Source organism: Culex pipiens, chromosome 3, assembly GCF_016801865.2.
Source record: "Culex pipiens pallens isolate TS chromosome 3, TS_CPP_V2, whole genome shotgun sequence".
In the NCBI taxonomy this organism is placed as follows: Eukaryota; Metazoa; Arthropoda; class Insecta; order Diptera; family Culicidae; genus Culex; species Culex pipiens.
Window position 1 is genome coordinate 183,096,577 of NC_068939.1, and position 14,176 is coordinate 183,110,752.

At 38.1% G+C, this 14,176-nt stretch overlaps 1 protein-coding gene across 3 annotated transcripts in view; it reads left to right on the forward strand.

The window, feature by feature from the left end:
- LOC120420630 (uncharacterized) overlaps positions 1–14,176 on the forward strand; it is a 145,148-nt gene that overhangs the window by 43,173 nt on the left and 87,799 nt on the right. For all 3 annotated transcript variants that reach the window (XM_039583706.2, XM_039583703.2, XM_039583705.2), the window contains exons 3-4: positions 7,407–8,752; positions 8,816–8,909. In XM_039583706.2, the coding sequence (XP_039439640.1) occupies positions 7,413–8,752; positions 8,816–8,909 (1,434 nt within the window). In that variant the 5' untranslated portion in view covers positions 7,407–7,412. The remainder of the gene's footprint in view (positions 1–7,406; positions 8,753–8,815; positions 8,910–14,176) is intronic.

Here is a 14,176-nt window from a genome sequence, read left to right on the forward strand (position 1 = left end):
TTGTTATGGAAGAATACCTCCAACTGTTAATATACTGTTAAAATAACAAAAAATAAAAACAAAGATTTGTTCGAAGAATAACTGAAATTGTTATTAGTCTATTATTACAATAACAATCCAATAACAAAAAAATCATAACGACGAATAACAAATCTTGTTATAAATAACATAAAATGTTATTGGCCTAGTATTTTCAAATATCCAAAAATGTTATTCCCAAGTTATTTCCGTCTGCTCGGGTTGTCTTACATATTAAAAAAAAAAAAACAAACTTTCTTGTACAATTTCTTTGCTTTCAAGCTCATTTAATCCCACACTCCTCGAATATGTTCCTTACGAGCAGGTTGGTCACTCAAGTCGAAAAAACTGCAACAAAAAATAAGAATTGGAAAAAGCCAGGAATCTGATTTTCTTTTTAATCGGGCAAAATTAAAAACGTGAATAAAACGAAGGGACAAGTTTAAAGGTTTCGACATCAACAATGTGCGGCTGGATCACCCTCCCAAAAAAAAAAAAAAACTCCTAAAGTTTATTCAACTCATTCAAGATTGATTTCGTGGGAAATTGTTGTGTATGATTTGAATGAACAAAGGATATTAAGACAACGATAATGTTATGGTTGACAAAAATTTAAACAATATTTTCAATGGCCTAATCACTAAAATTTAAACTCTCAGAATACGATTTTTTCTAATTTTCAACAAAATTAGGACTCAAAATGCATTTATTGGCACCGGAGTTTATGAACGTCAAAATCTGTTAATATATTTTTTTAAAATGGTCCTATCATACAAAATTATCAATTTAATTTTTAGATCCAAGTTGAACTTTAAATTGAAAGTTACGTTACGTTACGTTACTGGTTGCTAAGATACAACCTCTTGATGTTAAAATTTTGAGAAAAACAAGTATCTCTCAATGTCACCTAACTAGCTCCTTATTTTCAACTGACGAACTGAGATTAAAACAATATTATCAGATACATTATTGTTTTATTTTTCAATTTTCAAAAAATGTTTGTTGTCTTCTGTTTCCATTTTTAATTTAGGCTGGTACAAATTTTATTTAGAGTTTTCGAAGATCTAGCAACCCTGCTTGAAGTTATGACCACTTAAGTTTTATTTAGTTAGAAGCAACATATAGAGACTTTTCTCAGCTTTTCAAAAATATGTTTTTCAAAGATGGCCAAACATGTGTACTACGGTGCACTTTATCAAAATTTCACTAAAGTACTTTTTGATTGCAAAATCGTTTTCACATAAAAAAAATGAAGTTGAAAAATTTTTGCGACCAATATTCGATTTTTTGAAAAAATTAGTATTGATTCAAAAAATCTTAACTCGGTCAAAGATTTTTTTTTGTACATTCAGGAAATTTTTGAAAAGTTGGCATTTAATGTTTCCTAAAACAAATGAAATTAAAAAAAATCAAAATAGTTTTTTTTTTGCAAATCAAGTTTTAGTGACTAAAAGCAAAATTAAAAATCACCAAAAAAGTTTACTGTGTATAATTTTTTCCAGTGTTGTCTTTATCCATACCTACAACTTTGCGAAGACACCAAATCGATCAAAAAATCCTTCAAAAGATACGGATTTTTGAATTTTCATACATTATTTTTGTATGGACAAATGCCATATTTGTATGGCAAATTATATGGACAAACTTATGCAAAATGGCTTCTTTGGGCATACCGAAGGCACCAACAAAGTTTCAGCTGGATTAAAAACGTTACTTAATCCACCTTCAGGTGGTTGGTGGCTTCCTCCCATATGTTTATCAAAATATCTGAGATCCAGCCTCAAAAAAAGTTTATTAAAAACACTAAAGTAGTTATAACTTTTGATAGGGTTGTCAGATCTTCAATTTTTCGGACTAATTGGAAAGATCATGTAATTACCTCTCCAACGATGGATCGCATGATAGATCCGGACAACTTTTTCATCAAAATAGTTAAGATCCGGCCTCAAAAAAGCGCATAAACAACAGTTAATTGCTCATAACTCTTGATGGGGTTGTCATATCTTCAATCTTTTGAACGCGTTGGAAAGGTCTTTCAAATACCTTACTAACAAAACTGATTTTCTTACAAAAACCACCCTTTTTTACAATATTTCAAACTCTAGCCAAATCATTTTTTTAGCATAACTTTTGAAGTACTTTTCTAAACTTCATAATATTAGCTTGGGTCTTGTGGGACTCCAAGACGAATCGAATGAGACCAAAACGGTTCAAATCGGTACAGTCAGTCCGGAGATAATCGTGTGCATATTTTTCGGTGCACGGACTTACAGACATACACACGCACAGACATTTGTTCAGAATTTGATTCTGAGTTGATAGGTATACGTGAAGGTGGGTCTACGAGGTCAAATAAAGAAGTTCATTTTTCGAGTGATTTTATAGCCTTTCCTCATTTAGATGAGGAAGGCAAAAATACAAAAAAATAATATTAAAGAAAAAAGACCGATTCCGTAGAGAACTGATCTCTATTTAGCTTCGTTTTGTCTCTTTTTTGTCATTTTTTTATTTTAAGTTTATGTTTCTGGAGTTTTTTTTTTTTTTTTGAAAAGGTCCAATAAACCAAAATTTGAGTTTTTGCTTTTTGGGTGTTTTTCAATACCCCTGACTCAAGGCGGTTTCAAAAACACCCAAAAAGCAAAAACTGGAAATTTGGTTTATTGGACCTTTTCAAAAAAACTCCAGGTTTCTTTATTTCCCTTCTTGTTTTTATTTTAACTTACCTTGCCCTTAGATTGCCTTTTCTTTTTTATCAAATTTCCTTTTTTTTACTTACTCCTAATTTCCTTTTATTCAATTCAATTCAATTCAATTCAATTCTGTTTATTTCTTTAGTTATCGTTTAACAATAGTTTTTATAGGTGCAGTACAGAGTTTTGGGGGATCCTTACAGCTGTGACTAATACATTTATCTCAATGGATGGTGATCTGGTGATTTTTTTTCGCTTCTTAACCACTTGATACTACCAGTTGTCGTTTTTCTTCGAATATCGTCTTCCAAGTAGATGGAAATAAAGTTTGTTGAAAAACGAAACGGAAAACAGGAAAACACTCGCAAAAAACCTGTTGCTATTGCTTTCCTTTTATTCTATATGCTTAATTTTGAATTTTATCAAAAAAAGTATTAATAGATGTATCCAGTAAAATAAATAAATAAAAAAAAGAATTTTACGAGTGAGCGGTCACCCTAAACACACAAGCTACCAATTAACACCTTGCAATGTCAGTTGAATTTTTGCAACCTTGTTTATGCGTTCGCTGCCGTTTCGTTCCATGCGAGAGAAAAAAAAGCGTGACGTCATTCCAGGCCGGCTCCTTCACTTTAGGTGGGCAATTGCTGCCCGTATACGGTGCACGATGACAAACTGTCAGTCAGTCGGTTTGTTATGCTTTCTGCGTAAACGCAAATGAACAAAACACGTTTCAGCAAACAGTAAGGAGGGGGCAAAAAAATCAAAACATGATTAAAAAATTGTTACGAGTTACGAGCTTTTTATATGTTTATTTGTTATAACGAAGCATGTTTTTGCTTTTCGCTTTCTAGAGTCGCCACGCCGCGATCAGACTTGGTCGTCGTCGTCACCGTCCAAGAGCTTTGGTTTGTGTGCGATTTTTTTTGTGTCTTCTTCCTCACTCGTACCTACTGTTTTTATTATTGTTATTATTATAATGCTCACAGCTAGCAGGCCAAGGGTGCATGATACTGATGATACTCGTCGGTTGACAACACCCAGGCGAGGAACATCCCGGGAGGAGCCCAACTACATCCGTAGTGCTGTTTGGACAAAACAGCATGGCTCTGGTTCCTTGCAAGTGTCCTATTTTCTTACCTCCACGTTGGCTTGGTTTAGTCATCATGATGACAAGGTGTAACCTAGCTGGTGGCCTGTGGAAACGACTCGTAAACCTTTGACCAGCGAGGGTCAGAGTAGAGGCGGCTAAAAGAAAGGGGCGCGTCAATGTGGGAAAGGGAAGTAATTTGTGATTGTAGACGGTATTGTTGTGATTCGCAGTATGTTGAGTCAACTGCTGCGGATGTACCTGAAACATCGCACAACGGGGTTTCTGTTCTCTTCATTCTCAGCTACCACCTATCTTCTGTTTATTTTGTTTCACTGATTTGCTAACGCGGCTTCTGTTTACTATGCTCCATTTGATTTCGATTTTACTTATTTGATTCTCTTATTTCTCAACGCTTTTTCACTCTATTTTACCAATTGATGCTGTAACAAACTATCTTCTTTCCCTTAATTTGGCAGCGATGTCAATTTTGTGCCTTTCTTTATTTATCTATTTGAATAATTTCTCATCTTCCCTGTAAGTTGCCCTCAATAAATCTAAGCTTGTTTGTTACCTCTATTTATTAACTATTGTTAATTTCTTTATCTACTTCATAAATTATTATCTTTCTTTTATTATTGATTCGTTACATAGTATATTTCCTTCACTTTCCATTGTTTTGAAACTTCACCTTTTTCTTAAGCAAGTGAGGTTCGAGCCCTTACTCAATTTATGGAATGATTAAAGGATTAACACAAATATTACTATTATACTTTTGAAAAACTTTTTTAAAATGCTTAGGACCAAAATATTGTAACAAAACACCGCGACAGAAGAAAAAGCAACATATTAACACGACTCAACAATAGGGAAGATTTCAGGAGAAAACAATACACAGTAAATAACAATTAGTTTTTGAATTCAAACTAAAAATATAACAGTTTTTGCTTTAATGAAAGTTGTTAGGCACACTTTAAATGGTTAGGCGCTTATACTTACATCAAACCCTACGTAATGTACCACCCCCGGCCGAGTTAAAATGCGTAACCGGAAAAGAAGGTGTGCATGCCTGGCACGAACACTCAAAGCGTGTTCTAGCGTGCTGCTCGTACTGACTCAGAGCAAGGGTGAGATGTAGGTGTAAGGGCAGTGCGTGTTCGTCGGGAACCTAGTGCATAAGATCGGTCAAGGCCCGTTCTTACACTGAAAATTGCGAATTGCGAATTGCGAATATTATAATGCTCACAGCTAGTTTCCTCCTCGCGCGCAGCCTGTTCGAAAGGAAGCTCAATATTTACACTTAGATTAGATCTACACGGGCAAATAAATATTTACCAACTCGCGGTCGTTCGGGGCTTTAATGTCATTTTGCACTCACCAACACGCAAAGGATTTGCGGCAAATCGCTGTTGTTTGAGATCGCGGTGTGACCTCGACGACCACGACAGCAAGCTTGACTGTGTACTAGGGTGGTCCAAATCCGGACTTTTTTGGGGCTACCCCCTGAAATCAAAGATTGACCCATCACTAGGCTAAATTCCAAATTTGAGCTCAATCTGACCACGGGAACCCCTCCCTCCAATCGCTTAAAGTTTGTATGGGAAAAATCGTCAAAATGTATGGAGAAAAGCAACTGTTTTACTTTTTTACCTGTGGAAGGCGCCATAATTATCCGATTCTTACCATTTCTCAAATGTAGAATCTTCCTTAAATTTAGAACAACTTTCCCGAAGACACAATATTTTTAGGATTTTTTCCCGCGAAGTTATTAGCGCCCAAAACTGGCCATTTTTGCGCGGCCAGCTGTAAGGGGCTACCTAACAACGATGTTTATTTCCAATTCGTACACGCACGTGCTCTCTCTCAGGTTCAAACTCTCTCACGAGCTTGCTCGCCTGCCTGCCTGTCTGTTTACCTACAAGCGCGCGCTGTTTCTCGGCTTGGACTTTTGTCGTCGTCGTCGTTACCGCTGCGCTGCGTTTTTGGCATGTTTATTATAATTTTCAACTAAAATAGCAGGATTGTTTTGAGATATATTTAGCATATAATTTTATTTAATTATGTCAAAAATAAAAAAAAAACTGCGCTGAAAAAAATAGTTTAAAGAAAAGACAGCTTAGGCTCAATTAAAAAAATACAGCAAATGTCATGAGAACAGGGTTTGTTTGTTTTTCCAAGCACTACACGCAGTTTTTCGTATATGCTAAAGAAACATGATAATGATTCAATTATTTGAAAAAAATCTTCAGGTAATACAAATGTTGTTCCTTTAGGTAGTTTGCTTTAACAAAAATATACTTTAGTACAAATCAGGCAATTTTACAATTATTGCTGCAAATTTTTTCATACTCTCTAAAATTATTTTTTTATTCTTTCTGGAAATTTCTTTCTGTGTTCCTAGATCACCTGCAACAAATATTGCAACTGTTTATCATTTTTTGTCAGTTTACCTGTAAATTTTTCGTTTCAGGAAACATCTCTTTCTGCACAATCGTTAACAACCTTCAGATCTTGCAGTTGCGGCCTTCCTTTAAGATACTCTTTTGGATTCAGTTTTTAAAAAAATCTAAAGAAAATTCCTTCCTTTTTTATCTAAAAAAAACTTCATGGTATTTCTTGTAAAAAAAGCAAAGCAATCCACTTTAACGACCCCCGGGTCTTTTGTGGGCAAGTTTCTGCTCATTTCTAGGCGTCCAAAGGATTTGTGTGGTGAGTCACCCAAATCCTCTTTTACGCAAATGGACCGACGTTTTACTTCCCCATCCGATAGAAGACATGGTATTTCTTGTAACAAAAGCAGATAAATTAAAATCCAAAACGTTTGCAATTAGGTTTGGATCAGAACAGGTGACGATTCATGGATGAACTAATTCATCAAATTTGTATTCTCTCTCACACGCTCTTATAATATGATATCTATTGTTGTGTTTTTTTTTCGTTTTGTTGTTCACACATTACATTTGATTTTATATCTCAATACAAACCGACTATTTTAGTTGAAAATTATAATAAACATGCCAGAAACGCAGCGCAGCGGAAACGACGACGACGACAAAAGTCCAAGCCGAGAAACAGCGCGCGCTTGTAGGTAAACAGACAGGCAGGCAGGCGAGCAAGCTCGTGAGAGAGTTTGAACCTGAGAGAGAGCACGTGCGTGTACGAATTGGAAATAAACATCGTTGTTAGGTAGCCCCTTACAGCTGGCTGCGCAAAAATGGCCAGTTTTGGGCGCTAATAACTTCGCGGGAAAAAATCCTAAAAATATTGTGTCTTCGGGAAAGTTGTTCAAAATTTAATGAAAGTTCTACATTTGAGAAATGGTAAGAATCGGATAATTATGGCGCCTTCCACAGGTAAAAAAGTAAAACAGTTGCTTTTCTCCATACATTTTGACGATTTTTCCCATACAAACTTTAAGCGATTGGAGGGAGGGGTTCCCGTGGTCAGAATCAGCTCAAATTTGGAATTTAGCCTAGTGATGGGTCAATCTTTGATTTCAGGGGGTAGCCCCAAAAAAGTCCGGATTTGGACCACCCTACTGTGTACGCACTGCGTACTTGAGCTAACATTGTATCTAATAGCGCTTCTCTTTTCGTTTTGTGTTGCAGATTATTATGGAAAAGGCGAAAGCCTACATCAAGAACGAATTACGTGGGGGCTCCCTGGCGTCGCATCCGGAGCCCCCGCCAGCCAATCAGCAACAACAGCAACTCCATAAGCACCATCAGCAACAACAACAATCCCAGCAACAACCGCCAGCTGCCAGTTCCGATGACCCTTCCAATATCTGCTACGTGTGCGGGGCACGCGGTGCCCGGGACCAGTTCTACCTCCGCGTGCGGCCAAACCCGGAACGGCCCAGCGATCCGTATTTTCCGCTGCTCGAAACGCACCAACCTCCGGCCGGCGTGCCCCAGTGGACACCGGCCCAGGTAGGGGTGCGCTCGTGCAATCTCTGCTTCACGACCTTCGCCAGCCAGTGGGACTACCACGAGCGCGAAGGCAAACCCATCTCGCAGAGATTGTACTGGCTCAAGCGAACCGACGGCAAAAGCTACATCGGCGCGGAAATGTCCACCCAGGGCGAGTACGCCACGCAAGTGCTTGGCCTTAACCCGGAACACGTGCCACCCGGCAATGACCGTCGCTCGCTCACACCTCAGTCGCAACATATGAGTTCTTATGGTAGAATCGAAAGTCCCAACAGCTTGGCACGGCCACGATCGCAAGATCATCCCGCGACGGGGGCACCCCCGCAACATTATCAAGTAGCTAGAAACGATAGTCCAATCCGGTCCAGTTCGCGGAACGAATCTCCGCAGGGTAAAACCGAACCGTACCATCCGACAAAACGGTACATCGAAAACCACATCAACAGCACCAGCCAGCCCGGCTCGCGGCCCTCCAGTCGGAACGAAAAAAGCGTCACCCCACGGCCAATGTCCCGCGAGAACCCCTCGCCGGTGGCCGCCCCTCCCGCCACCACCGCAACCCCAAACACCACCGCTTCCGCAACGGCCTCCCCCGTCCTGGCGAGTCGCTTCGACGGCATGAAAATGTCCTCGTTCGCTCACCACAAGCTCAAAATTGGCACGTACGCCAGCACGCTAGCTGCGGCAACGAACCCAACCCCGTCTTCCGGTGCAACGGGTGGTGCGAACCCGGCCGCCGACACCAAGTCCTCCTCGTCGACGTCGTCCTCGTCGCATCGGCTGGAGGAGGCGGAGGGCGCGCTGGACCTGCGGAATTCGTCGCTCGGGCCCGTCGGACCTGGCACCGGCACCGACATCCTGGACCTCTCGATGCCGGACAAAAACTCAATGACCGAGGTGTGCTACGTGTGCGGGGACGAGCAGCGGCGCGGCAGCCTGGTGGAGATTAGTACGGTGAAGCCGAAGGACAGCAAGGACCAGGAGAAGGCGTTCTTTCCGATCTTTGACGAAACGCACGCGAGGTAAGGATGCTTTGGATTGTGAGGTGGATATTTTGGATGCTGATAAAATGTTTCTTCTTTTAGGCCCGCCCGTTCTCGACCAAAAGATCCCAAAGGGATGGTGCAAGCATGCAAAGCATGTTACCAGTACCTTATCAACCAGTGGCAGACGTTTAACGTGAGTAGATAAATATGGTTTTGTTTATTTTTAAACCGGATATGGAAGAAGCGCAAAACATGGCCAAAAACACGGGAGTTAAATGAATTTTAAGATTACTGATTCTGATAGTTTTGGAATTAAAACAATATTTTGTATAGTCGTTCCATATCGATTTAGTTATGATTAAACTGAATTTGCGTTTCTAACTTGCAGATTCAAAAAAGTTGAGTCGTTTGAAAATGCATGCTCAAATTCAACCCATTTCAACGAATCATCTTTGCGGTTAACTTTACGTCGTAGGCCTGGCCAGGTCATAGAAGGATGATTGACTCAGCATCCTCCAGGATATTTCGCTAGTGCTTTGGAATAAATAGATTCGGTTGGATTAGAATGCACATTGACTGTATCAACTTTTCGTTTTCGTTGCTTCCATAAAACAATTCAAGTGAAACCTTTAATAAGGGCACATCTGCTTTAATCTAATCAAATCTTTGCGCAGCCAATCTTTCCATGGGATCCTGAAGTTAGGTAAGATTACGATTAGATTACTTCTAGTAATTTATTATCATTTCTAATGACGCAATAGAACATCACAAACGTTAAAGCGGCCAAGCCTACTGCGTAAAGTTTACAGCAGAGATGAATCATTGAGCTATGTAAAGTATCAACAATAATAACAATAGTTCAGTTGTTTTGCAATAATTAATTTTCAAAAAATGAAAAATTTGTCGGAAACAAAAATTTTAAGCGAAAAAAAACTTGAACATCGAAAATTTTAAAAAATTCAAAAGATTTTTAAATCAATTCAAACATGCTAAAAGTGATTTTAAACGCAGGGAAATGAATTTTAAATTGATTTCAGCTGATTGTACTTAAATTTCCATTGAATTTTTGAAGTTTTTTGATAAAATATTTTTTTGCTCTCTGATTTTTCGGGCAAACTTTGAAGGGGGAGACAAAAACTTTAAATAAAATATGTACAAGCCTTATGACTTATTTAAGAGCCCATTTTAAGCCCGATATCTGTTAGACTAATTTGGTTCCATACCTAAAGCGAGTATCCTGCGTACTTGGTTTCCAAAGTGAAAAAATCTCCCAAGAATAAACCCTTTTTTTGGAAAATTCTTTGTAAATGTATTATTTGATTTGGATGAAACTTGTGTGAACTTTTCTATGATCAAAAAAGTAATTTTGAATCATTAGTTCGTCCATACATTCATTTTTTTTTGTATTTTGGCAGCTATGCGTAAAAAAAATCCATAACAATATTCTAAAATCTGTTCCCAAGTGAATCTGTCTGTTCCCAAAATATCCGAAAGGAAGCTACTTCCTTTTAAGAGAACCACAAACATATAATGATTAATTAACGCTATTGAAGGGTTGTTAAATTACATGACGATTAGTTTTTATTTATTGATTCTAGCATTAAAGATGGAGCGGTTTTCTAATAACTTTAGATGGGGGATGGGAACAGATTTTTTTTCGAAAAAGTTCTTAAATTTAAAAAGCGTGAAAAAAATGTCGCATTTTTTTTTGATAAAAAAAACTTGCAATTGAAAAGTTCCTCACTTAACATGAATTTCGATTTCGTTAACCTTTTTCAAGTTATATCCACTAATAGTTGATTTTTTATTTATATATATATATATATATACTTTTTGACATCGTGACTTTTTTACCTGTAAATGTCGTGATCAAGCTCCACCTCTGAGAATATTTTTTTGGAAAAAAAAATCCTGTAATATTGAAGATTGGTAGCTGATTTGCAGCGTCTGAGTAAAAAATTACACAGGAAAAACGAGGTTTTCACTACATTACCAAAATAGTGTTGAATTTTTAAGTGAGGAGCTTAGCAAATATGCGTCTGATTTTAAATGTAAAAAATAGATTATCGTTAATTTTCACGATTCATTAAAAAAAAGTAATTAAAATAACAATTTTTACGTTTGAAAAGGCTCAATAACATTTATTTTCGACCATATTCAAATTGGGTTGTTCTGGGTCGTTCGAGGACTCCCTGAAGTTAAGATCTGTGGTTCTAACGCAGTAACAAGCAAGAGGTCAGCGAGTTTTGACCACGGATCATACCCACGTACACACAAAACAATATTTCCGAATGTTACATCATTTATGATGTAACACTTTTGCACGTCATTTAACATTTAAATTTAAATGCAATTTGATGTAAATTTGCAACAAATTTTACGTGTGATTTAACCATTTACGTCGAATCGCAAGTTTTTTTGGTTTAATTTTGTGGTACATCGCACGCCTGCTACCAGCAAACCTTATGGAGCCAAAAATTAAAATGAACTCTTCGGACTGTTCACTCCGGGTTCCATCCATACTCACTGAAGCTGTCCGGGTAGAATTCGTTGCCCAAATCTTGAAACTCAATAGAAGGTTGATATGGGACGAATCATCTCAAAACTAAATTTCTGATTCCGTAAAACAAAGGTCCAATTTTGTATGGCTTTCTATTTATCCATCAGTAACAATTATTAGGGGAAGGTGGGGCAAGACGACCATACGAGGCAAGAGGAACAATCGCTCGTACGCCCGTAGCATTTAATATTTTGATTATTTCCAGTATGAGGAATTGTTGCTAGCAATGCAATAAGCTGATTCTACTACCACATAACCGCCAAACGATGTAAACGTCACGGGGCATAAGATTTAATGAAGTTTTTTAAAAACATTTGTTTTCTTATAATATTTGGAAAGTACAAAATAAGGCTTAGGGCTCGTTTTTAGGCTCATTTTATCAAAATGCTATTTTCCTTGATCAGTAGTTTCCCTACCAATGACTTGCAATGATTATAAGGTATGATTTAACTTTTGGTTATTTTTGTTGAGAGCTTTTAACAAATCTTTTTCAGGTGGGGCAAGTGTACCATATGGATTTTTAGCATGGAAAAAATTACGAATTGCTGTAACAACATATTTTATTGGGAAATAAATACATAAAAGTACTTAAAAACTAATAAACAATTGTAAAAAAATTGTCCATGTAAAATAAAGTGATATTATGAAAATTTACTATTTATCATCTAAGCAGTAATTTTTTTTTGTTAAAACGATAAAATTTTTAGAAAATTATTATAATTTAATTTAAAAATTAAAGAAACGTTTCGAACACATTCTAATCTGATTTATCAAAGTGATAACAGTTTAATTGTTAGCAGATTAACATGTTGTTTCATGCATTGTTCCTCTTGCCTCAGAGGGTTGTTCGTCTTGCCCCACTATTTCCCCTACAATTATTACATTGTTACAATAATTCACATGTGACAACTATATGCATTTAGAGCATTGTGCAGAAGTTGTAAATTTGAATGAAGATTACCTAATGAAGGTGATTAAAATACCGTTCCGAATAATCTACCTTTTTAAGACCTGCATTTTATAATAGATGGATACGTAAAATAAATTCTAGTTAAGTGATATCAACATTCTAAGCGAAACTTACTTGGGGACATCGTGGAGATTTTCCCTTGTCCCCTTAAAAAAGTGGAGCATCAACACTTCCCGTCTTCCCTTTCCTTGTCCCTGGTGTGCGGTGGAGATGGAAGCGGCCGGCAATGGACAGCTGTCATGGTGCTAAGAATCTGGTTTAGATGGAATTTGGTTCTACTCCCAATTATCTATTCCTAGATAACTTGGGCTTAAACAATCATCACATCACATGGCGAAATCCAGTCTGCAATCCGCTAAAATCACCGTCTCCTAGCGAAGCGAAGATGGTGATATCAACATTGACAATTTACCCCTTTCAGGAGGTTTAAATAATGTTTTATATATCATCTTAGTAGGAGGTTATCGGGAAACTAAACCTACGAGGAGGTAAGCGGTTACGTTGTAGGAAATAAATGTTTATATATGTTTGTAATTTTTCAAAATAATATTTAAGCAATTCACCTATGGCTATGTTTCATGTAGAACCTTTTTATTTATTTCGAAGAAAAATCAGGTTTGATTTGAAGAAATGTGATCTCCCAGGTCACATCCCACAAACGCAACCAGTAGTGTGTCCTACCACTGTAAAGATTTATGCTAATATATTACCATAAACTCACCGAGAGAAGAGGTGTCATCCGATCTCGGCACAACCGTGTTAATAAATTCATACAAAAGAAGCTACCTCCGCTCAAACTAGTAACGAGCTCTGTTTGTGAATCAAATTATGATAATATTGTTATGGTGGAGAGATGCCACAACAACTAGTTGCTACCAGCCACACTAACGTCCTGTGAATTGTTAGATATTTGGCTAATGGTTTCTAACTAGTTTCGCGTTGTGAAATCATTCCAAATTTGAACTCTTCTTTTCTGGATTAGACGCAAAAAAAGATAATTCCAGCGCCACTCACCTCACCCTCAAGTGACACCGGGATATTTCCAGTTCAAGACAGTTTGTTGTTGGTGTCCGACATTGATAACGAAAGTGTGTGTGTGTGTATTTCACACAGTCACAAGACGTTCGTCGTCCGTGCTTTCCAGCGCAAGTCGCGCTCAGTTTTGTTTTGAAGCTCGTCGCGCGTGTAAGCAAAATTCGCGTTCTCTCGAAGCCTCCAAGGGGTGTGATTTGCGTGTTTGCTTTTGCGCGCCAATTTTGCCGTTGGTGTCCTTCGCCGGAGGATTTCGTGAATGTTGTGGGGGAGAAGTTTAAAGTTGCATAGAGACATTCCGTTGGATTATTTACTGTGGATTACCGAGGACGTTGCAAGCAGATCTTCAAGATGACCTTGGTACGAGAAGTTGAACAATTTGAAATTCCTGCAACGCATTTCAATAACTGGTTCCAGCTGGTCGAAAATCTCAATTAGCGGACGCGTTGAGTCGCGAATGATGTTCAACTCACGCGCTCGTAAAAATTCGCGCATTGTGGAGATATCTGAGATTTCTGTTTCGCGTGTGTGCGATTGTCTCCCGAGCGATGTGTGGTGATAAAATCTGATTAGATCACAGGTTCGAAAAATTTTCCACTGTTAGATGAACGCATTCGGCTTCTTCAAGTGTTTGCGATCGTTTCAAAAGGGCGTATCTAGACGCGTGTAGCAGGCAAGCTTCCGTACATCTCTTCCAAGTTGTTACCAGGGAGGAGCAGTCCGTTAGAAGACGGCGTGTGACTCTGACAGCTCGTTGATAATGAACTCCGTACGAACCGGATAAAACCAACGCCGGACTTGGGTCACACGCCCTCGTTTTCGCGTTCCGCCATTTTTCGCGTGTTTCACGCCGGATTATCAGCCTGTGAACAAGTGGTCTATTACTCACTGGTGCCTG